Source organism: Euwallacea similis, chromosome 37 (genome assembly GCF_039881205.1).
Source record: "Euwallacea similis isolate ESF13 chromosome 37, ESF131.1, whole genome shotgun sequence".
NCBI lineage: Eukaryota > Metazoa > Arthropoda > Insecta > Coleoptera > Curculionidae > Euwallacea > Euwallacea similis.
This window is the reverse complement of record NC_089645.1, coordinates 579,066-603,757: the sequence shown is the minus strand read 5'-3', so window position 1 is coordinate 603,757 and position 24,692 is coordinate 579,066. Positions and strand designations below refer to the sequence as shown.

The following is a 24,692-nucleotide window of genomic DNA, read 5'->3' as shown; positions in this document are numbered from 1 at the left end:
CCAAAGTTGAAAATCCATTAAACAGTTTATTCTGAATGAAACATCAGCAAACCAATAATTCATAAACACGGTTCTAAGAAAACCGCAGAGGCTAAAATTGCACTATATTTCATATTGGACAGTCCCTTTAAAGTACAAACTAAGAGATTATAGCCGGCATAAAACGGTCTTTATGATCCTCGTATGGTTACTGTGAAAACAATTTTAGAAATGCGGACTCCGGCCAGAATTTTATAATAAAACTGAAAAAAATTGTAAATACTGTTTGTGCTTTGTATGCTTAATAAATGCCTTGAGACAGGGAGGTAACATCTGAACCGATCCCTTATTATCCTGTATCTTTACAGCTGTTGGATTCGCATATAAATTAGCTTTATGCGGCAAAACTCCACTGAATAAAGCGGACCCGTCACGATACTACACCGCACTTCAATTAAATTGAGCGACGGAGTTGTTAGATTTGATTAAAGATTTGTTGAGGGCACACTTCACCTTGGACCGTGATAGATAAAAGAATCGTATATTATTGGACAATCATGTAATGGAAGCCATTATGCGACTGGCGCAATTCTCCTGAGGGGATTATGCTCATTACATGCGAGTACGATACTGTATTTTGTCACGGCTAAACGTGTACTTTCCACAAACTAACTAAACATCCCTTTTAAAATAAAATTTTTAAATTATAATTTAAATTCCTTTCCGTGTCCGCATAGCGAAAGTAAATTGTTTACGATCTCTCCGGTTTCCCGCGAGTTTCTTCAGTGGCACAAAAAGCCTTCCCCTAATTTATTTATAGGTTGTTAAATAACACCGCTGGAATTTTATAACAACGAAAATATATTAACAAAGGGTTCGACAATAATTCAAAAATATATTTATTTTTTTGAACATTCACAGAGTAATATTATTTTACTTCTCACATTTGATCCGCGCTTAACTGTCCAAGTTTTACAACGAGTTCAATAAGTCACTGAAAGGCATATCTGGATGATCTCGGACTTTCATAAAACTGTCCACAAAAGTCTTCCTTTGATGGTCACTGGTTAGATTCTTATAAAAGTCTGCTCCCGCGATGCAAAATATCTTTCTGTCTTCATGCTCATACCTACCTACCCGTGTTTGTACATAGGGGAAATAGGCTTTCAGCCATTCGTTCGGACTTGCGCTAATAAAGAAACATGTTAGGCACCATGTTGCCATGTTGGAAAACGACTGGGTAAAACTGGAGAGGCTGAAAACCACCCAGTCTTGAAGCAGAGAAAGTTGGTTTAGTTGAATAGCGCTGTCGAACACCTGAACAAAAGAAAAATCAATCAATTAAGGAATTTGCAATGGCTGTTTTCCCTGCATTTGCTCGTGTATTGACGAACAATCTTTGATAAGAATTAGGCAAATTAATATTCAAAGTGACTTACTTGAAAAACAACTCCACTCATTAGCTTCGGATGGGGCTGTTGGGGAGATAAAAATTCTCCAATAACCTTGGTGAGAATGTCGGATGGGGAAAAGAAGTCTTTCAAAATCAACGGGAGGGCTGAACACAATATTTGCACCTCGGTGGCGAAACTTTTTTTAATACGCTCGAATATGGCTGAAATCTTCTCGATGGTTTGGACTAGGTGGTCAGGAGTGGATTGCTGTATTTCAGAACCTGGTTTTTCTAGATGCTCCCAACAATCTGAAATATAATGGGTGGCCCTAAGATGATTTCTTTACTGGTAAGGAATCTTGGATATTGAGTTACTGTGTAATGGCGCCTTTTCGAGCTGGTCCAAATTGAAAATTTTTCATGAACACCTTGTATATCAAAAGGTTGGATCAGAAACACTTCCACTACATAACTTCTGTTAGGAGCAGAGTTCTACTCATTTTTTATGCGGAGCAAACCAGTCTTATTGGGAAAATTGATTCTGAATCATTTTTCTCGGCAATCACCGGTTTCAATCAAATTTATTTGAAAATTAAATCGTTTTCAAAATTATAGTGAAACCTATTTCTGTTAAATGAATTCAGTTCAATAGATAGATACCGCAGACCGTCTGATAAACTTACCTACGTACATATAGGTGATCAGTAATTGCGCTCCCAGAATAGAAACGAATGGATTATCATCTTTCATTTTTTCTAGAGCCAACTTCTGCAAGTTTTTTCCAAATTTCTCCAGTATATACAGCGGCTTCATAAGAAGAAGCCTCTCCAAACCCTGAATAGATAAACAACAGTTGATAGCATTTAAGCACAATAAGTTTGTGAAGAGCAACTTTTCTCAGTACGCACTTTAATAATACATTTGTCCCCATAATCAGTGCTTTTGCCAGTTAGTACTTTGTTTAAGGCCGTATGTAAAGTTGTGGTAACAAAATTGGCCTCCATATGCGTCTCTTCCACGTTCTCCATGAGGTAAAACGCTAGGGCCCACACTAACATCATATGCTCCCTGGACTGCATTAATGTTGGGTTGTTCAAATTCACTTGAATATATTCGCATGCACAGGGCAGAATTAGTTGTAACTCCTCCGAAATCCCTCCGATGGAGATGTTAGAGAGCAAACATCCTTCCAAGATGTAAAGAATTCCGTACAGACTTGATATCCGGGTAGGGAGAAACGGGCTTTTGAGGAATTGTACCAAAAGCTTTTTAGTTTGTTCGTAAATTTCCAAGTCCTGGTTGAATAAAATTTAAATGAACAATTTAAAAGGGGTAAAAAAAAGGTCTCACCGGTGTTAATACTCCGACAGCTTTGCAAATGCCAACAATCAAATACTGATGCAAGAGCTCGTCTTCTATGGAATGAGTTTTGGATAAATTCAGAAAAGTGTCCAACATCCATCCAAATTGTGCTTTATGGGTAAACAAGTCGGATATGTATAAAATCGACCGAACAGTTTCGTGTAGAATCCGAATGTCCTTTACTGCGGACTAAAATTTTCGCTGCAAATACGCAACAAAGAACTAACAATTTTGAACTTACGTCTGGCTTGAGGAGCTGCGAGTAATAATCCAGCAGAAATTGTAGACAAGAATTGACATCTAATCCACATTCTTCGAGTAATCCCTTTCTTCTCCTATGCATGAGTTCAGCTACCGAATCGGAATTCTCTTCCGAATCGTTTGTTGATACTAAGAAGTACTTAATAGACAGTTGGCCATAAGAGTATTTATTGCTCATCCTTTCAAAGTTCCTATTAGCAAACACGTTTCTCATTTCCTGACTTGAACCCTCTGTGGTCACTTCTAAAAACTTTGTTTCTATGTGGTCTTGGATTAGTTTCAGTTTTTTGACGCTACGAATTGGAACGTAAGAAAAATAAAAATAAAAAATGCCTTTATCACTACAGGGGGATTCAGAACTATGGGATCAAATTTTTAATGATTATTCAGTGCAACAATAGAAGACATTTAAGTAGAAAAACTCATGTACGTAAACATCGTCCTTGAACTTGAATGCACCTATTACAGCGACGTATAAGGTTTCGACGGACTTGGCTAAAAATTTGATCATCTTTTTGAATGACTTCAAATGCCGCAGTAATTCGTGCAATCAAGGGTTTGCTCTCTCTTCACTAGTATTTCATAAACCAGAAACTTTACGTATTTTCACAGGAAAAAATCTAAAGGTGTTAAACTGGGTGAGTTAGAGGGCCACGGACCTGAACCACCTCTCTCGATTCATTGTTGTCCAAAGTGACAAAGTTGAAATAAGACATTTTGAACAATTACTGCAGTGGTATTTTGTACAAACAAATTAAAATAAAGGGTACTAAAACTCCATAAAACACATTTTTGCACATAACTGCCTTAAAACATCATAAGGCCATAGCGTCTTACGGAGACATTTCTGGACATGGGTTTTTATACTCAAATGTTTTCTGCTGTTGCACTGGACAATTTTTAGAAATTTGATGCAATAGTTCTGAATCACCTTGCATATTAGATTTTCCAACACTTATTACTTCACCTACCTTATGCTACTAAGAGGTATCGGAGTATTTCTTGGCACATGTATCATATCGGACGCGCTTTTATTGCCCAAGACCGGAAATCTTAAAGTTTGCAATAATTGTGCGGTAATGGCTTTTATAGCTAAGCCCGAAGCTCTCAAGGCTAGAGCCATGTCGGTCAATGCCAGATTGTCCAGGGGCGTGCACAGGACACTAAGGAAGCACATCCAAGTTTCTTCAAATTGCTGTCGGGTTGTCCAGCCAAGTAACGTTGTCCTATAACAATATTGAATACAAAATGACCACACCATAAATTCAACAAACGGTCACTTTCAATAAAATTACCTAAACTAAAACTCACCTAAAAATATACTCCTGAAGCACGTCAATTTCCTGTAACATGTCAATGGGTAAAGGTGGGACTTGGGTGAGAAATTTGCCGCTCAATTCAGGTTGCCAACCCAATGCCCAAACTCTATATGGCACAAAATTATAAGAGTTTACTAAAGGTAGTCTGCACAATAACACCACAATGTTCCTAATTCTGCATAAAATAAACTGAGCTAGATTGATTCGTTTGTTCTGCATTTGAAACCACCAGCAAGTCAAAATATACAAATAATGGCAGGATAAACGAGCCTTATGGATATTTTCATCGTCCGATGATGTATGGAGGAAGTTTGTATCTATAGATGGTAAAGGAGAGTCGTTCTTCAACAGAAAATTGGTCATAATATAGAGGGAATTAATAGCGGAGCAGAGCCAGGTTAGATTCGCGTCTACTCCTAAGTAACTGCAAAATTGGGATTGTTTCAAAATCTTATCGGAGCAGTCCAAAAGCAGTTCTAGCAATCCGACGTCGAAACTGTGAGAATCTTTGCTTAAAATATAATTAACATATTCTAAAGCTAATACGGCAAATTTGGAGATGTTTTCGGAATCTATTTCGGAAAGCTCGAGGGTGGGAAACTTGGATAAGTGTTTCATGAAGGAAGAGAGTGAGAAGGACATATCTTGCAGAAGGGGCGCAAACGACGAGTTTTCGAATGACTGGATTATTTCCGATGTGTATTTATTAGTTGGTTCGTTGTTTTCCATGGAAAATATCTAAAATACCATTAACAGTTTGACAATATTTAACGCGTAGATGAAATTCGATGAACTTACCTCGTGATGGCAGCAAATTTCATTAATCATCCTGCTGACTTCCTTCAACACCCTATCCACAGCGGTCTTCAGAACAGGAGGCTCTTCTCGCTGGTCTTCTTCCCTCATCATTTTGACGCCTCTCTCAATACAATCTCTTAAAATCACCTTATTGAAATCACCGCTGGATACAAAGGCGGATAATTCGTTGTGTTCCAATTTAGCCATTACTTTTGAGGTTTCCTTACGTAACATCCCATCATGATATTTGGCTTGAATTTGAGAGAGCAGCCATTTTTTGTTAATTTCCAGTTTGCGGATGGATTCAGGTTTGAGAAAATGAGTTTGACCGACATCCAAAGGGCTCATATCGTAATGGCGCACCAGTAATTTGTTCAGAAGACTAATTAAGGTTTCGTATCTAAAATGTTTATTATTGACACCGTCTTCTATTAAGAGAAACATACAGCGTGTCCCATATACGGTGCTCACCATCAGGACGTCGGTTATTATTGAGGAAGAAAATTTGCAGAGCTTGAAAGCAATCTATGCGCATTTGAAATATATTTAACACATCGAAATCTCGATGGGAAGCGTCGAATTTAGGACACACTGTATACATACTTCTTGGCCATCATACGAATACTAAGTTCCTCTTTAATGATAAATAAATCGTTTTTGGAGAGTTGCTCTAGAACCTCTTGGGTACTCATTGTAAGTAGATATTCAACTTTTCTACTGGCCAGATGCACGACAAATCGGGAAACTGCGGATTGCCTGTTAAACAGCAAGTTTGGTATCAGAAGCTTGACAGACGCTCCCGTCTGTGAAGTATGGCTATTCTCTATACATTTCAGTATTTTAGTCTTGAAAACGGGCTAAAAGTGCATCGTGTTGTCGAACTCGTGTCGATTTATTTAGGTAAACTACTTACATCTTGGTTCTTTAGACAATGTAGAGCAATTCCCGCGACGAAAACTTTACTTAATGTGGAGTTGCGATGAACAAAAGAAACAAACTCAGAGACTGGGATTTCATCAATTAAATTCACCAATTTGTCAGGATGGTTTGACAAAATCCAGAAGAGTTGGTTTGTTTCCGAAATATTCTCGTTCTGAAAACGTTCCACTCCGAATAAATCATTTTCAGTAAAAGCAAATACTTACGAGGTAATCACAAAATACAATGGTCCCACCAATTTGCACCAGCAAATCATTAATGGAAGGGTCTGGAGAGCTAAATATTCTGTTCCAAAAATCGAGAGAACCATAGTTCAAAACACTTAAAACGTGAGAATAGTGGAATGTCAGTGATGGGTAGGTCTTTCGCATTTTGACAAAATTGTCGTTGGTGGTCTCGATGTCGATATTAGTTGATTTGTTTAATAAAGATGCAGTATGTTGAGATACTTTACATAAACTTCCTGAAAGAGAAAGGAGAAATAGTATCTATTAGTATATAGTTAGTATTAATTAATACGACATCTTTTATTTTTCTCTATGGACTGTTTATTTTTGTTATCTCCGAAACGGCTGTGATTGTAAAATCGGTCAAATTTGGAAAATTTTCCTTTTCTAAAGATCATTCCAACTGAGAAATTTCCATCTATTACTTACCTGTTTGGAAAATTAAAGAGCAATACATCAAAAACACACCCAGTTGACTGACCAGGAAATCATCACAGTTGGGGCCCGTTTCCTCTATCAGACTAGAAACTAAATTAATAATTCTCAGAATCAGTCGCGAAACTATGGCTTCTGCCTCGAGATTTTTAAAGGTGTCTGCATTATTGTAGACGTTTAAAGGATCGGCGGTGGCAACGAAATTCTCAAGAATGCTCCCTGGGTTGAATTCCGCCTTAATCGAGTTTATTTTTTGTAACAGTTCCTCTTCTTTCAAAGGGGATATTAAGAACATCAGGAGTATGACTTTGGAGAGCCACTTGCTGAGGCTCTGCTCGTCGCGCTGCAAAAGTATTGTTAATATTCAATTTCACTCGAGATAAAGTTTAAACTGACTGTTGCAGGTGGGGCTTGAAAGAGCATGACAATAACATCATCTACAGGCCTAAATACATTAGGATTCAAAGCGAAAATTAATTTCCTCAAAGAAATAAAATTTTCTGCGTTGTTTATTCTGATTTTATCTTGCCCTAGCAAGTTTAAGAAAACACTGGCCACCTGTCCGGACCATCGCAGCCACTTTTCCGTGTCATCAGTACAATACTTGCTGTCTTCCAATATCAAAGTAACCAAATCTATTACGGCAGGGTATTCCAGTAGGCGCAACAGCATCGATAAGATCACCTCTCTAGTTGTTTCCAATTCTTTAACGTCAGTAGTGTTAGTGCTACAAATAAGGACATTAACGATTAAAGGGGAAAATCCCACTAAAAAAACATTTACCGACTGCGGAATAAAAATACATCTTCTACAATGGGTTCCAAGGCCGGAATGCAGTGCGTTTCAGGGTCCTGTCCACTAGCCATTAAACCGTCGCAGAGCTGGATTATTTTTGGAATATCGATAATGCTTTTGCTATGTTGTTTGGAGTAAGATAAATTCACAAGGAAATGGAATATTCTTGGAATAATTTCTTCGGAATGCCTATGGAAAAGACGAAATCACAGTTTAAAAATAATTCCGGTACACGTTTACGCGCCCTCATGCTCCCCGAAGAAGTAATTTCTTTGCATTGTAAGTTTTTTGCTCTAGAAGTTTGAGAAACAACCACTTACGGCACAAGCCCTTCTTCGATATACTCAAACTGTTTAAGAACGTAATCCTTAAATACTTGGTCGGAATCCAGAAGACAGTAGTTGATGCGTAGCTGCACCAATTGACACAGCAACTGCAAAACCTGGCACTGAAACAAGACGTCACTGGTTACAGTGTATTGCTGGAAGAATAAATCACATTTCGCAATCAACCAAATGAGAGTACTTAATCTCTTCAAACCTTGAGAGAATTAATAACTATCGGTTCAAAAATTCTGATGTAACTGGCTAAAGTCTTGTCCAAAGACTTTGAGGTGGCTGTGAGCTTTTTGACCCCCTTTCGATGCAAATACCCCATGAGGGTATCATCCCCGTCGCATTCAACCTTGCTTATGTTGCTAAGTGATTGAATCCATAAAGACAAAGCTTCGCATGGTTTATGGAATACATTTTCATAAAAACTATGGTCTTCTTCCTGGAAATTCGATATAGTTAGTTCAAAAAATCATATTAATTTGATATTAATAGTAAATGTGGATTAGTTACTAACTTTATCTCCGGTAAATGGTTTTTTGTCAAGCACCTCTCCAAAGTGGGCAGTTAAGTTTGTGTCAAAAAGACACTTCAGCAATTGCTGTACGCATTTTACAGTCAGAGTTTTATCTAACTGGAATGTAGTTTTCATATAAGTCAGGATTTCTTCAGCGATCCTGCCGAATTCGTTTAAGGTTCCTACTTCCATAATTACGCATAATGTGTGAACGGTAACACGCATTAATTCCAGAAAGCTTTCTGAAGACGCAGGATCCAATGATATCTAAAAAATTATTGTTTTGCATATTATATACTTTTTAGGAAGGAATAAACAGACTTTATAATTCACAAAAGCGCTCCTCAAAGTCTCATAAATCCGAACGTAATGTTGCGAAGCACTAAAATGCCCGAAACTAGCGAGTTTCCGTTCTCCCTTAACTTCATCCTTCTCCATATTTTTGGTATGTCCCAGAGCAGCCAGTTTTCTATCGTCACTTTTCCTCCTTTTAATCGGAGATAAAGTTCCGGCTGATGGTAAGTGCTGCAAAACTGTTTTGGACTGCGGCGAGACCGGAACGATGTCATTAATAACGTGATGGAATATGTTTAATAGCTTCATAGTGTGCAATAAATATTGATCAGACAGGGATCTTAGGGATTCGCTAGGGAACATATTCCAGTTTTTTAAAGGTTGTTCGGTTAAATCGGTTGGTCTGATTAGAGAAGTTGCAAAGCCTGGAAATTTAAATCACCTGAAATATTCAGTACAAAAAATTAAGAACTTTTTTTTTGGAAGAAGCCAAAAGTCTGGTTCTAACTCATCAGCGTTTCCCAATTTATTATTGCTTCCTCAGGATGACTTAATTGGAGTTCTGTTCTAATCAATGACTGAAGTCTAATTATACAACCCTGATGATGCATTAATAAATTGTGAAACGTGGACGATGTAAAATGGGATTTTAACACCTCGACGTTTAAGTAGTTTATTTAAGTGTCGATTTTACTTCCGCTTTTTATTTCTATAAATCAACTGAGATACCTATATCAGAAGTATCTAATTAACTCACCAGCATATAAATTGAATGTCAGGATCATTAGATTGGTCAGAAAAGAAATATCATAAACATGCATGGAGGAAAGTAGCAAACTGACACACAGATTTAATAGGTCCTTAGAGCTGTCCATCGTGGACAGATTGCTAGAATTGAAGTTACCATCTGCAATTCCCCAAGCCAATCTGTAAGTTGGACAGGGGTACTTGTTAGAGAGGGCAGCCAGGGCTTCAATGCATCCATACTAGAAATTGTACAATAGTCAAGTATATAATACTACAAAATCAGTTGAATTCACTGCCTAAAATTATCTAGGGAATAAGAACAAATCCTCATATTTAATACATTTATGATAGAAAAAATAGCCGATAATTTATTTTTGATTTTTTGCAAGTTTTCTTAACAAAAATTGGTGATGTGGCAGAAAAACATACTGGCCGCACACCTATTATGACAACAGCACAAGATCATTTTCTGGTCTTTTAAGCTAGACATACAAGAGCTACAAGTAGGGAGCTGATTGGAAACCTCCACCAAGTACACGAGGTGTTGATTTCAGACCAAGCTGCTAGAAACTGATTACATAAATCTAATCTACATTCTCATCACCCAATACGGGCCCTACGTCGAGGAAATCGCGTTCTATGTTTGGCTTGAGCGGAGGACCACCAACATTAGGGTCTAGAAGAATGGGCCAATATGTTATTCACAGATGAATTTCGATTTGGATTTCAATCTATTTGAGGTAGAAATTGAATAAATTTTATGCAAATTAATGTCATTATATAGCGATTATAGTCAAAAGTATGCTTTATCTTTAGATTTTTTTGAGCAGTGTATTTTGTATAAATTCAAATGATACTGAATAATAGAAAATCAATCAGGCTTACAACTAAATATTTGTCAGTGCTTTCTAGTAGTATCACGTATAACTTTGCCACAATTTTAGACAAAGAGTAATCAACAGACATGGAAATTCCTGCCACCATCTCAGAATAAGGAAATGGCATATTTTCCACAAAAAGATTCTTGTATATATTTTCCTCACTCTTTTTATCCCACATATCAGGTAAATATTGTCTAGTACAATATATTCCTTTGGTGGTGGCAATAATCTCATTAGGATGGTAATCTTCGCAATAAAATTGCTCAGCCATGCTAGAAAATATTTATGCATTGAAACTAAAACTCGCTTAAGATGGATTTACTTGAGAATGGCGCTCGACGCAGAACTCCTCACTCTCTGATCCGGGTCGTTCAGAAGCTTCAACAAAACATTGCAAAACACCTTTTGTTGAAATAAATTGCTTCCAGTTATATGGTACATTGTTAAGTATGATAGATCAGACACCAATTCACATAAGGCCACCTTCGGCGAAAATACAAAATATTACACTTGTCTTGGGAGATGTGTGTTATTCATACTCACTTTAACAAGCCAATAGGGATTATTTGCCAAAATTGGTAAAATATTTAAAATAGGTAATATTGCCTGGCAATTGGACGACTCGCTTATTAGGTGCAATGCTGGCTTGAGACACAGTAATGTTTGCCTTAGACAATTTGCATTCTCGTCTTGTAATCCCTGAGACATTGGAAACACTTAGTAGAAAAAAATACTGGGAGCAAAAAAACGAAGATTAAATAACTTTTCTAGTTCTGCAGATACATATAGGTACATTTAGAATTCGACATTATAGCTTTTACTTTTATACAACTGATCTTTAACACATGATTAAATTTAAATCTTACCTTGACCCATACCCGAACAAAATTATTCACGTCACACGAACCCGAATATGTGTGTATCCCCATTAGATTCTCTTCCAATAGCTTGCCCCACACGGAATAATCAAAATTCGTCTTCCTTAAAGCTGCTACAAATACAGTAGAAACTACAACCCCAATTAGGCCGCGTATTTGTGGGTCAGAATGGTCTTTTAGTAGCACTATATCACTTATCCTTTGACTGCTAACGCGCGACGCATCAGGTTTCAGAGGAGTATAATTTTTATCCAAGTAAATAAAAAATGCGTATGGACACAACTGGAATATCGAGGACATGCAGGTTAAAGCGGAAGCTTTAACTGACACCCTCACTGTTTTGTCATTTAAATACTGCCCGGGAGTTCCAGAAAGGAGGAACAATTTCGCTAGAAGGCGGGCACAGTATAGTAAAGGCATTGATTTGTCCAAATAGTCTCCAATTTCAACTTCCTATGTAAAATATCATTGAAAAAATGTGTTAATAAGAATTTACAGCTTACAAAATAGTCAATTTGTTCATCTAAAACTTTGTCTTCACTAACAGCTTCGCTCTTCTCTGACAAGCGATCGCTAAATGCGTCCAAATTCTCGTTAAAACTAGAACTCTTCAGACTCAAATTCTCAGCCAACCTCTCAGAATGGTCTGGAAAGCAATTCACTTAAATGCAACAAACATTTGGGGTAAAAACCGTTTACCATAATGATGAACTAGAGTTTCACCACTACTCTCCACTGAGTCACTTAAATCTAGTTTATCAATACCCTGGTTTAAAGAGGGCATATTTAATACAGAAAGCTTGGACTGACCGATCCAAGTTTCAATATCACTTTCAATAGTTTCGGTCAAATCACATTCTTGAAAATGGTGATCGTCGCTTAAAATTCCACTGGGAGCTACGCTCAATTGACCTGCAACGTATCTCGTCTAGAAGTAAGATTCTAAATAAATAATTCTCATACTCACTAGGTGATCGTACATTGCTTATGGACAAACTTTTATGTATTCGACAGACATTAATGCCCATGGGGTTTGTAAGTTTACATTGAAGCTCTTTGGTGGCATTACTAAGCAGAATACTGAGGGTATCCAGCGAAGCGTTTACAATATTGTGATCGTCGGTATTTAGATAGTAAAGACAGAGCTCATAGACCTAAGAAATGGTAAATATGTGCATCCTTAATAGTCTGAGAAATATAACTTCAAATTTGATTTTTATCATTAGAAAATTAAATAATGTGTTAAGAGTAAAACTTAGTTCTTAGTAAACTTAATTTTAATAATATGGGCAATCTAATTTTTTCCCACACACAAATTTTCCTACTTATGGCAAAACAAGATACAGAATCAACATTTGGGAAATTCAACAACTAGAACGTGTATGGAATAAATTCTTGTTATTTACACAGGTCACTAACTTTATTTATGGGACTACTCTGTACGTTTCTTCAAAATATTACCTGCAGTAGTCTGTTTACCCTTAGAATGTGTATACCTTCCCCAGCACTCTTTGGTGTACCCAAACCTTCACTCCGCTGTGAATCTAAATCTTCTTTATTAACATATACCAGAAGGCTTTTTAAACAGTGAAAAGTTCCTAATATTACCCAGCTGCTGTGGTTAGAATCAACAGGAATTACTATATCTAAAATGGATTAGGGATTCTTACCGTGCTCTTGCTGCTAAAGCTATATGGAATTACTTACCCAAAAGATAATTTATGCAGTAAGCAACGAAAAAGGAAGGTCTTCGAGAATATGTACATATGGATAAGATACAACTAGAAGAGGCTCTCCTAATCGTTGCGGACGGCTTAACAACATTTTGCAGGAATGCTTTAAGCAATGCCTATTACAAAAAAAGACATTAAGTGATACAATATCTATTTAAGTAGCCGAGTCAAGAAATGAATAGTTTTGTGTAGCGAATGTGATTCGATGGAACAATCAAAGAGAGGTACTAGAATATGACTTGAGTTAAGCAAAATTGCATTTCCTAATTCATTTCATACATGAGGTGTTCAAATTTTGCTATGCAATTAAGAAATCAAAAGGAGAATCATCAATCAGAGGTCTCAAATAAAGATATAGAGATATACTCTTTGGACTGGTGTTGAAGATTTCAAGACTTCGCTGATGAATAATCGAGCTTAGCTCGCAATAACGCCAAATTCAACTTCAAGAACATAAACTATTACCACTAAGTACCGAAAAATTAATCCCATAACACCTCGATTGAAATCCAATTTTTCAATTTGACGACGAATGTTTTTACCTTGGAATAAGTAATACCTTAGAAACACCTCACGTAGAAGTAGGGGTTGTTGAGATGGTGACATTGCACACAAGCCTGCAGTGAAAAAGCCCTCGAAAGAGACACATATAATAGCATATGGGATGAAAGTATGGGAACATGGACCAAATGAGGATTTTAAGTCATTTAAGCAATAAAACAAATTTTTTAAAATAAAAAATATATTAACCGAAAATATAGCTACAATACTACTAGATACTACTCAATTACATATTAATGAGTAAAATATACTAGTATGAATATTAAAAAAACGTTGCGACTTAATACAATCTCATAAATATTTGCTACCCACGATGGAACGGCTTCTTGGCTTGGCTTTCCTGCACACATTGTTGGAGAGAGAGCTCAAGTGGGCCACATACAGACACCACAACATATGTATATCAGGTACAAACGTGTTCGAGATAAATCCACTGCAGACAAAGTTTAACAGCCATGTCCAATTGTGGATGCCTTTTAACATTATAGCCCATATTACAAATTGCGATTCGACATACAAGGTTACTTTTCCGCCAAAGTGTCAAGATGAGCGATATCTAATAAAAGCAAACAACCTTTAGTTTATCAACAACTTTAAAACAAATACCCTCTTCTGGATCATAAGTATTATCAAGAACAGCTGTAGGCCACAGAAGCCTCAGAAAGTAATACCGTGTCCCAAAAAGAACTCATTGAAAGCTCATGATCAAGGAAACGAGCGTTGAGCACATTTTCAATAGCGCAAGGGTCCATCCTGAGATTAATGGAATTATAACCAAAGGTAACATAAGGAAGCAACATAAGACTTGAACCATTTAAGTACGGCGCCCTGGAATTCACAGAGCTTCAATTTAATCAATGATAGACATGGTTAATACAATTAAAGGCCTTGGAGAAGTCCTAGAATTGACGGTTTGGGTCTATAAATACCATTAGGTATGGGTCCAAAACCTATGGAGTAGATACCTAAATAATTGCTTTTGTCAGATTTAAACAAACTTTCCGAATAACATTTTCTGGAAATCTGTTTGTTTTGAATTGCGGACTAAAGCTTTAATATTTATGTAAAATATAATTTATTTACATAAATATATTGTGTGTTCAAGAAAAGGACGTCCAGTATGAGGATCTCGTAAACGATAATAGACACAGACCTGGTTAAATGGGAAATATATTTTGCATTCAAGTAAGCAGTGACCCAATGCAAACAGATCAATATGTTGAAGTTTATAAAAAAAACTGCAATGAAAAACTGGTTTAAATTTTCAGTTTTACCATAAATTAATACTTATGTATTACTAACTTTTATTATAATTTAGGAAAAAAGCAATTTGAAAATTTCGGTTTTTGATAAGCACATTATCCTTATGGAACAGAAATTGTTTATTTCAGTGAAAGCTATTAACGATAATATCATTAGTTAATTGAAATCAGAATGAATAGTTTCATATCTTCAAATAATAATATATGTATGTGTATCATGTTATCTGTACCTTCGGGATACTGTATATTATTTCGTATAGCGTATTGATTTTTAAACCGGTGAACTGTACGTTTGCAAAAGGCTGTAAAATTTTTTGTATATTTAGAAGCGATATCGTTTTTAGATGATTCAGTCGAGTGTCAGCACCGCAGCAAACAAGATGGTTCGTCATACAGAATAAAATAAGGTAGCAGTGTACTTTTATTTTTAAGATTCACGCCACACGTATACCGCCAAACAATTTTTTCGTTCGTGCTGGGAAGTGCGTTCTCCCACCCATCACTCATGTTGTCTCACTTTGACATGAAAAAGTTGAATAGGATTTAAGGGCTACAACCTTGCAAGAAAAAGGGACTACTCTAAGTGAAGAGTGACGTAGTTAGATGATATATGTGCAAGATGAAATGATGTGCTTTACAGTTTGAGTTAAAAGACGAGGATTTGGTTTTCATGTATTTTTTTGATATTAGTTTAAAAGGGTTAAATAAATGCCATTTTTGTTTTGAATTTTTAGTGATGATTACATATTAGACCAAATGCTCCTTAGTTTACTTTGATTTCTCTATTCAACCATGATTTTGACCAACCTACCATTAACTACCAGTAACTACCATTAAGTAGTTATTAACATCTAGCTACTTACCTACTTACATAAGGTGATTATCCACTTACCTTTAAATCATTTTCTGAAGTAAAAATTAGAAGTGATTTAAATATATTTGGCAAACAGCTTGATAATGTATCATGAATTGATTCCTCAGCCCTGTCGGCTATGGTGACAAGTTTAGGAAATAAGTTGAGAACATAAGGTTTGCCTTTATGTGGCTTTATAAAGTGCACCAGCTGAGAGAACCTTAGTATGGCTGCCCTGAGAGACCTGGGAGAGCCATTCCTCTTTATTTCTTTCAGCAGTTCTATTTGTACTTTTGTCATGTGCCCATCACTAACAGCCTGATATAAAAAGTGCAGAATTATAATTTTTTAATTCACCAAAAATTAATTTGTACTTACTCGAATAATCCTATTTAAGCATTCATCACTAGTCATTCGAACATCTGAATCAACATCATCACACAGCTTTAAAAAGGTCTCAATTGTGATTTCAAGCAGAACTGAAATGTTCGGACAAATTTTTATAGTTGGATTTGAAAATGCCTCCGCTACCAAGTAACAATGATGAACTTTTTCCCTTTTTCTGCAGGAGAATTAATTCGTAAATATAACGTTAGGAGTTACCAGATAATAATATTAATAATTACTTAGCCTGATCAGGGGGCTGCCTATTGCTGGACAGTGTTTTTAACATATCCAATGACTTCTGAAGCCGTTCTAGACTTGCCATATTTATAACCACTGTATATGAATATCGATACACCTGCACACTAATCTGAAAACATAATTAAAACTTTAAATTTGAATGTATAGGATATTTTAGCATGGTAATCTTGTTTGAACAACTCCACACTTTATTTACATTTTCTTGTGTATCTTTAAAGGGTTTATTTTCACTTTGACAGTTTTATGTTTACGACTGTCTAAAATACTGATTAATGTACGATTATGTACTTAAATATCAGCTGTACTTCATTGTCATCTAAATTTTGTGACGTCACCGAGTATGCACTTTTTTAATACGTTGCAGGACAGTAACATTAATCGACGTTGCCTGTGGCATGTAAATTTTACAAGGACGCCGCCTGGCAAAATCTGCCTGTATACCTGAATCGCATCGCTTGGTTCACATAACAACTTATCTAATAGAAACCAAGTATCGAACCAAACACACAGAACGTCACTTCAGCATAGAGGCCAGTTCTACTCTACACTTGTTCTTGAGTTCGGATTTCGCGCTCTGTGTATTGTTGGTTGCGGCTTCCTATTTTCGGCAATTCTAAACAATATACAGTTAGAATTTAGAATTACATTTATTTGGTAATTTGTAAAAATTGGTATTTTGTAATTCATGTTTGATTCTTGATTACCGTTCGCTATTGCATTCTTCTGCATCTACATCATTTGATTAGAAGTTCGCTTATTATTACCGTAATTGATTTGCGCACCGTTTGTCCATTTGTGCGGCTGCATTTCTGTAAGGCGAAGTAGGTGTTATTTACCGAGATCAATAAAATTGAAAAAGGACACTTCTCCCAGTAAATAGTGAAAATGGTATCGGGCGGGATGACTTGTGTTAAATATTTGTTATTCTGCTTCAACCTGTTGTTTGCGGTAAGTTTTCTTTTATATATTCTGTAAGTCCTAATAATAAATGAAATGAAACATTTTATAATTTAAATCAACCTCTTTATTATCTTTTATCCAATAACATTCTATGAGATCTTTCAGGGGTCTTCTCCTCTGTCCTCCGGGGGAACTCCCTCGGGCTCTATAGACTCCTCTGTTATAAAAAGATGAAAAGTTTATCATCCAGTTATCATGAGTTTCCTTTTTAACATTTACCTGGAAGAGCAATCCTTATTGTCAAGCTCAGTCGAAATCCCTAGAGCCAGTGTCAGTAGATCTAAATACTGACAATTTTCATTTTAAAGCCAACATTACACCGACAATTTCTTAATGAGTTAATTGGCAAGTTCATTCATGATTTTCTATGTTTTTGGAGCAAATTCATTGCTCCAATTTTTCTTGAGGTTTTCTCACAGAATATTTTGTAATGAAAGTCAACCTTTCAATTTTCCTTTATCCAATAACATTATATGGAATATTCTAAAGGATCTTGTCACCTATGCTCTATGGGACCCGGCTAGGGTTCTAGAGACTTATGGTAAATACAAGAAGAAGAGTCTGGGACTCAGTATATTACAATTTCTTTGACTAAAGAAATATTGCTTTGACAAATTGATTATCTGCATTATTTAAAATCTTATTGATTACTGTTTATTGCATGGTATAACTAACAAAGTTTGGTTCCCAGATATCAGGGCTGGCTATATTAATCGTAGAAGTAATAGTCCATCTTCACATCTACGCCCAGTACTCAAACTTCGTTTATCCAAGTTACCAGGCGGCTCCTATAGTTCTTATGACAGTTGGGGTGGTAATTTTCCTGATCTCCTTCTTCGGTTGCTGTGGAGCTGTCAAAGAAAATCACTGCATGATCATAACGGTAATCTTCTTGGTCATCATTTAGATATTTTAAAACGCGATTTCAATCAAATTAAAATAAAATAAAATTTTGTCTTTTTTAGAAATTGAACGTTTCAAGTTTAAAATTTGATCATCCTGCATTAATCTATAGCTTTGTACAGCTGAATTGTTTTTTTTATCAATTCATGGTTGTTATCGCAATATTTAATGTTTTTTTAATAGTTTTCAGTGCTATTGGGAATAATACTAATTGCGGAAATTGCTGCTGGTATTGTGGGGTACATTAATCGCAATGAAGTTGAAATCATGCTGGAAAATAAGCTGAATTCCACCATGTATAAATATTACTCCAACAATGATATTAGAAAAACTTGGGACGTGGCTCAGCACGAGGTAAGTTTATGTGGTAAATGCAGGACGTTGCATACTAATATGTCAAAAATTCAGGGGGTGAATCTGCGGATAATTCTAAGGAAAAAAGTTCATATAAACAGCAACGTCCCTATTTGAATGACCCTGAATGTTTTAAACGAAAAATATACGCCACTGGTTTTTTTAATAAAAATATTTTTCTGAATTCTTCATATTTGTATGGAAAAAATGTTTCTTGAATATTTTTCATAACGTTAATCATTTGGAAGGACGGTCAAGACTTGATACTCAAATTAGGTAGGATTAATCTGTAAAGAGAGGAAGTGACTGTAGTTATGAGAATATTAATCAGAAATATTAATTAGTATGATTACTGCGTATTATGATTCACATTCTACATAATATTCCTAATGCATATTATGGAAAGCATATTAGTATTATGATACTGTAGTGTTTCCTTTGGAATTAGTTATTATTGTAGGTGCTTATTTCTTTCTATCGTGCTTACATCTAGCACCTGCAGTAAAACCTTTCTCTGCTGAGCACTGAAAACATACACCAGTGAGGTATCCTCAGTACTTGGGCATACAACTGTAGACTATTTGCATTTCAACACGAAGTTTCCTGATTTCTTTGGTCAAAAATCATTTATTTCAACACTACCTAAGTTTTTGGGTGGCAAAACTTATTTTTGTGATATTCAATGTAATAGGTATAGGTAAAACTGCCTATATTATATTTTTATATTTTTACTTGAACCCTATGCCTGTGGATTTGTCTGAAATATTGCATTTCCTCATATACAAATTTCCCTTCATTTTTTGCCCATTAAGGCGCAAATGAAATCATTTACGCAAGAATAACGCCTTCGTCACATTTAACCTTTAAATTAACTTTAATCAACTCACTTTAGACCTGAATGCTGCAATTTACAACATGCGTTCAGCCTTTTAGTAAACGGTTTTATACGCAAACAAAGAACTTATATTTTTAATACTTATTTAAACCATTTAACAATAAACCGTTGGCCGGCAGTAGCAGTCCACTGATGAAAATGTAAATTGAATAATTATAAAAACTAGGCTCAATTCCTTCCTGAAGTTGTGAGATTAAAGTCGTCATATTTATTTGTTTCCCATCGATACTGTAATCCTTGAAAATTAGGCTAATGCATCTATAATTCAATTTGTAATACTGGTAGAATCCCCCCTATTAAAACTCTCCTCGGATCGATATTGATTTTGTCATTCGATGATAATAATACACTTATGCTAACTCCCTCTTGTATATAAAATGCTAGCACTTTTTCATCTTCCCTGCTCTTAAAAGCGATAGTTGAGTCACCAAATAAATTTCGAAACGTCTTGACTGCTTAATTTTAGTATCTTTTTTATTTTGAGGGGAATCGGCTAGATTCTATTTAAAAGACCTAATAAATTTTCTGCTTTCCAGCTAGAAAAACAACACGCCGCAGAGGCCCGATTTAAAGTCACCTATTTCTGATAATACATTATTATTATTCTAACAACTGGCAGAAGGCTAAGAATATGATTATGCATGGTTTGATTTTAAAGGTATCGACTTCAAATGTGAGTTTTTAAAACGAGTCTCCGATCTTTATGGAAATATCTTTAAAATGAATTGTCACTGAACTATTAATTATCGATCTAAGCGACGTCTAAATCGAAACGGACTATAAAATATGTATTTAGTAATGTCATATGTAGGTCTTCCTTTCCTCCCTTAGATTGACAATAATTACACGGCCCACAAGTTGATAACCGACTGAACTGATGACCTTAAACTAATAATTCTATATATATAAATGTATTGTTAAATTTATTCAATTATCGTAAAAAAATGTTCTAACCCTTCCCAAAGTGGTGGACCAACTAAATGAATCATAGCTCGTTATCACAAAGGTCTGTGGTTTATTCGATTACTGTAGATGTCCAAATTCAGGGCTCATGTTTGCGACAATTTCTTATTACTTTTTTTCACCTTTTGTTTGTTTAACCGTACGTTTTCAATTTGGAGCGTAAAAATTTGAATTAATGCTGTCCTTCTGAACCGTTAATTATCGGTTCATTACGGCTGCTGCAAGTCAGGGTTTGATGAAATAAAATACATATCCAGATTCTTGCGAGGCCTTCGTTTACTAATTTCTGGATTAAAACGAACAAACTTGGAACTAGACAATAGAATATGTATTAAAATAAGTTAATGTAGACTGGCAAGACTGAATGATCTATGTGCGAAATAGCCGATGTCACGTGTCTTAGTTTTTCTCATTGTGACAAGTTTGCCTCTTCATGCTATAAACACTTCGCAAAGTCATTGCACAAGTTTTTTTCAGGATGATGGGTTTTTCAGTTTTTAACTCTTCTCCTATTCCTATTAACAACTTCACCTAAAACGTTATCATTTAGTTAAGATTGTGGCATCTTCAGAAAACAAGATGAATTTCATATTTATCTTCAAAGCTTTCAGATGTTGAATAGCAAAGGTTTAAATGGTTTAATCAACGGTCCTATGTTTATGATTCACCGGCTATTGAGAAGTTCTTTTCCTAATGATCCGCATATTTTAGCTTGAATGTTGTGGCATGACGGGTCCAGATGACTGGCAGAAGGTAAACCACAATAATACCCTACCCCACACCTGCTGCGCCAATGCTCACAATGATGGAAGCTGCAATAGTAACGTGGACCATTACACTGCCTCTTGCATTGAAAAATTAAGGACCCTGCTTCTAAAGTACGCCTCTGTTATTGGGGCTGCCGGTTTGGGCATTGCAGGGTTTCAAGTACGTTTTATTGTTTAATAATACCGATTTCAATTTTTAAGTTTTTTCAATTTTTTTTCTAGATTCTTGGAATGATATTTGCTTGCTTCCTGGCCAGGCATATCCGGAAGGAATATGAAACTGTCTAAGTTATTTTCATTGAAGTATTATTTCTACTGCGTTCATTTGTTATCTTGAGGATCCATTTTATGACGACCTCAGAGTTATTCATGTTTTGTCCACCTGTTTTTTTTATTGCTATTAGGTTTCACAATCGAGGGGCTTAAGTCCTTCGCCTCGTTTACCTTCTCGATCTTGAATATTTATTTTTATTTAAGAGATTTCCTTTTTTGTGTTCACTTAAACTTTCAAGACTTAGCTCTAGATTAAGAGTATTTTTATAAACGTTTACGGATATTAATTCTCAGACTGATTTGCTGCCACACTTTCTGATCATTGAAATTTGAAATACAGCTGCTCAAAATTGAATTTATTACGATTCAGATCTGAACTATTTTATATTCTATTTTTTCATTATCTCTAACAATTCTCTAAGTACAATTTATTAACGAATCTCTGATTATTTGTAAGATAGTTGTTGATTTTTAGGTTTTTCACGGGTATTTATATTCAAAATAAGCGCATGAGCATGTTTAGCATTTAAATAACTTTATGTGTTATACTTATACTTCTCAAATAATAATTATGCTCATGCTCTAGCGTGACACCTATAAAGTGCACATCAGGCTTGTTCAGATAGGGACATTTTCCTAATCAACTATATGAAGTAGTAATTATTAATCCGACTGAGGTGGTATATATTGCGTCGGTCAAAAGTGGCTTAATATGGATTAATAATAGTTGCTATGTCACTATAGCTACAATACAGCTCCACTATGTGAACAAGTCGTTCAATTTATTTATAATATGGTCGTGTTTTTATATACACGTCAATTCATTTATACATTATTATGATTAAATAAATTAACACAACCTACTTGCATAAAGAATTAGATTTAGGTTTAAAGCCAAATGTTATAATCAAATCGTTTTCATTTAAGGAATTTAATAATGGTTTTATAAATAACACGTTTTGATAAATATGTATAGTATTATTCATATTATTCAGAAAGTCATGACCATTTGTTCCCATACCAAAAAACGATGGTTCCCAGTCGTTATAAATCGACAACGGTGATGATCAAAACCTTTCGAATGGTATTTATTTTACTTTTAACATAGTTCTGTATCTACAACCGTAGAACTAGGTTGACTCTAGATTTACCCACCAAAATCACATAATTACTTAATAAGAATCATGGGTATCTTTCCAGAAAAACACTTTATTTTTTGCATTTACCAACTGTCTGTGAAAAAATATTTATACTTAACATTTTGTGACATATTCTAGTATTTTTTTTAGCAGACCTCAAAAATATTGTCGGTGAGAATGCGCTTTTTAAATTCGTCCGATTTGATGAGGGTTGAGGTTTGACTACAAATTATGCATAAACATATTACATATACAGTGAAATGTATTTCGATAATGATATTTATGATACCTACCTATCTAATTGTGAGTAAATAAACTGAATGTGCGAAGTGTGTTTTCATTTACGCCTTCTGCTATTATATTCAGTACTTGACTGATGTCTGATTTATATTAAAATGTTGAACTACAATTAAGCATATATGAAGTTGAAACACTACCAAAAATGCTAAAATAAATTAGATAGTGCTGAAAGGTCTTACTTGAAATCCCATGTACATAATCTGTCCGGAAATTTTCACTAGTTACTTTTACTTTACTAAATAAAACACATAATAGTTTTTCTTTTCACCAAGATTTTTACAAATTTTATTTGGTGCCCTAATTACATATGAAATACGTTTTTACTAACAATATGTACAATTTAAATAGCAATCTATATAGGTAGCTACTACGTTATATACATTTTTTCAACTTGCAGGTTCCAGTCCCTTCAGGCTAAAAGCTTGGTTTTCAAGGAAATTAGAAATAGGCTCCTGCTTATTGTATTCTTCATCATATTTAGGTCCAACAGCCCACAATGAATCAAGATCATAAATTTGCCTAGCCTTTTTTGAAAAAATATGCAGGGCGATATTACCCAAATCTAAGGCCATCCAATCAGAAGAAGATCCACCTTCCAGCTTTGGCACAATGTCTGTGTTATAGCGCTTATGCTTGAAAACCCGCCGAACCAACTGTGCTATTGCTTGCATATGCTTTGGAGACTTTCCACTTACCACTACAATATAGTCCACATACTTAATTTCCTTTGGCACTGTTGCAACAAACAGATTTTCAGCTTGTCGATAATGTAAAGTTTCTACTAAGTCTTCAATATCAAAGACGCCAGTGACCCCATGATTTAAGTTTAAACTTGATGTTAGAGAGTCTTCTTCAGTCTCAAGAGAGTCTTGTTCGATTGATTGGGAATACTTCAACCTTTCTTTGTAGATGTCCAGAATTTCCTGATTGTCGTCTAATTTAGTCTTGTTGGTGGGATCGAAGTTTTCTTGGACTTTAAAGTTTATATTTAGTTGATTTGATAATTGATGAATTCCAAGTTTTTTCATTTGATGTATTATTTTGGAGGGATTTTGTGTTTTAAATCTTATAATGGTCCGAAGAATTGTCGATGCATTAGACATTTTTCTAGGCTTATAATAATAGACAGATTTCTAGTTTAAACGGACTTGAAAGGCCTACAACAGTTTGGTCTAGTAGTGTGTTAGGATTGGGATATGCTTGAAATTTATTAAAATTAAAATGGTAACGTGTTACCTTGATAAACTAAGAAATTTTACATAAATAGAATGTTCTTCTGGATATTCTATGGTGATTATAGTGCGATTTTGCAAAATAACAATATCAAAATATTGCAAATATTCTTTTTACGAAATAACATTGAAATTAAAATTTAGGGTTAGAGAGAACATCGGAAGCTCGCGCAACGTTGCCAATTGCTTGTCGTTTACCATCTATGTAAGTTTCCAGTAAAACTTCCATTTGTAGATCTGTCCTTTTCCTACTAGAAATATACATGTGTGCGTGCGATGGAGACACAACCATAAGCATCAATCTTTAAATTCCTTTCAGTGTAGAAGAAAAAATCGGCTCCAAGTCGTGGATTACAACGGAACTAATCCAGACCAACTTCTAATAATTTAATCTAAAAAATATTAAATTCATTTTCTAGCAAATAATTAAAATTAAAACTTAATAATATTTTAAAAATTTGGCCTGTTTTAGCATTTGTAGCAAGTATCAAACATAAGTTGGCGCCCAAGGAAATCGTTATTTCTCAAGGTCTCCGAGGGCCGAAGAAGTAAGTATTGACCAAACATTCCAGTTAATTTGCATTAAAGACCTAATCCTTTTGCCCGTTCTTATCGAAATTTACTACCGGTTGTTCATGTGACCTGCCATGCGTGTATCCTGACCAATAAGAAGTAAGTATAAAGTGCGGTTTACA

General features: G+C 35.2%; 4 protein-coding genes across 4 annotated transcripts in view; 1 reads left to right on the top strand and 3 right to left on the bottom strand.

Annotated features, from left to right (window-relative positions):
- LOC136418748 (uncharacterized) overlaps nt 1–24,692 on the bottom strand; it is a 130,672-nt gene that overhangs the window by 73,674 nt on the left and 32,306 nt on the right. The gene's annotated exons all lie outside the window — the stretch shown is intronic.
- Nucleotides 823–16,477, bottom strand: htt (huntingtin). Its single transcript, XM_066405040.1, has 32 exons — nt 16,193–16,477; nt 15,945–16,128; nt 15,606–15,884; nt 12,865–13,006; nt 12,619–12,803; nt 12,125–12,311; nt 11,857–12,069; nt 11,661–11,803; nt 11,146–11,610; nt 10,823–10,978; nt 10,602–10,762; nt 10,284–10,551; nt 9,409–9,637; nt 8,679–9,076; nt 8,358–8,624; nt 8,049–8,282; nt 7,829–7,989; nt 7,497–7,697; nt 7,110–7,440; nt 6,708–7,056; nt 6,258–6,514; nt 6,026–6,205; nt 5,716–5,969; nt 5,113–5,512; nt 4,307–5,052; nt 3,967–4,221; nt 2,976–3,288; nt 2,723–2,923; nt 2,281–2,667; nt 2,056–2,206; nt 1,419–1,681; nt 823–1,296 (listed from the first exon to the last, which is right to left on the bottom strand). The coding sequence occupies exons 1-32, from the start codon at nt 16,273–16,275 to the stop codon at nt 952–954; spliced, it is 8,388 nt and encodes a 2,795-aa protein (XP_066261137.1). The 5' UTR covers nt 16,276–16,477; the 3' UTR covers nt 823–951.
- LOC136418751 (CD63 antigen-like) lies at nt 16,825–22,794 on the top strand. The gene is made up of 5 exons (XM_066404925.1): nt 16,825–17,159; nt 17,863–18,054; nt 18,258–18,428; nt 20,998–21,213; nt 21,276–22,794. Exons 1-5 carry the CDS (start codon nt 17,097–17,099, stop codon nt 21,339–21,341), a joined length of 708 nt encoding a protein of 235 aa, XP_066261022.1. The 5' UTR covers nt 16,825–17,096; the 3' UTR covers nt 21,342–22,794.
- On the bottom strand, nt 23,065–24,130 carry 312 (ribosomal silencing factor RsfS-like protein, 312). Its single transcript, XM_066404900.1, has 2 exons — nt 24,002–24,130; nt 23,065–23,922 (listed from the first exon to the last, which is right to left on the bottom strand). The coding sequence occupies exon 2, from the start codon at nt 23,866–23,868 to the stop codon at nt 23,152–23,154; it is 717 nt and encodes a 238-aa protein (XP_066260997.1). The 5' UTR covers nt 23,869–23,922; nt 24,002–24,130; the 3' UTR covers nt 23,065–23,151.

Excerpts from the sequence above, each read along its gene's own strand:
- htt (XM_066405040.1), bottom strand. The coding sequence starts at position 16,275 with ATGGCAAGTCTAGAACGGCTTCAGAAGTCATTGGATATGTTAAAAACA. Across the intron at positions 10,552-10,601 it reads GCGTCGAGCGCCATTCTCAA|CATGGCTGAGCAATTTTATT; the intron begins GTAAATCCATCT and ends AATATTTTCTAG. Across the intron at positions 1,682-2,055 it reads GATCACCTATATGTACGTAG|ATTGTTGGGAGCATCTAGAA; the intron begins GTAAGTTTATCA and ends ATTATATTTCAG.
- LOC136418751 (XM_066404925.1), top strand. The coding sequence starts at position 17,097 with ATGGTATCGGGCGGGATGACTTGTGTTAAATATTTGTTATTCTGCTTC. Across the intron at positions 17,160-17,862 it reads GCTTCAACCTGTTGTTTGCG|ATATCAGGGCTGGCTATATT; the intron begins GTAAGTTTTCTT and ends TTTGGTTCCCAG. Across the intron at positions 21,214-21,275 it reads TGGGCATTGCAGGGTTTCAA|ATTCTTGGAATGATATTTGC; the intron begins GTACGTTTTATT and ends TTTTTTTTCTAG.
- 312 (XM_066404900.1), bottom strand. The coding sequence starts at position 23,868 with ATGTCTAATGCATCGACAATTCTTCGGACCATTATAAGATTTAAAACA.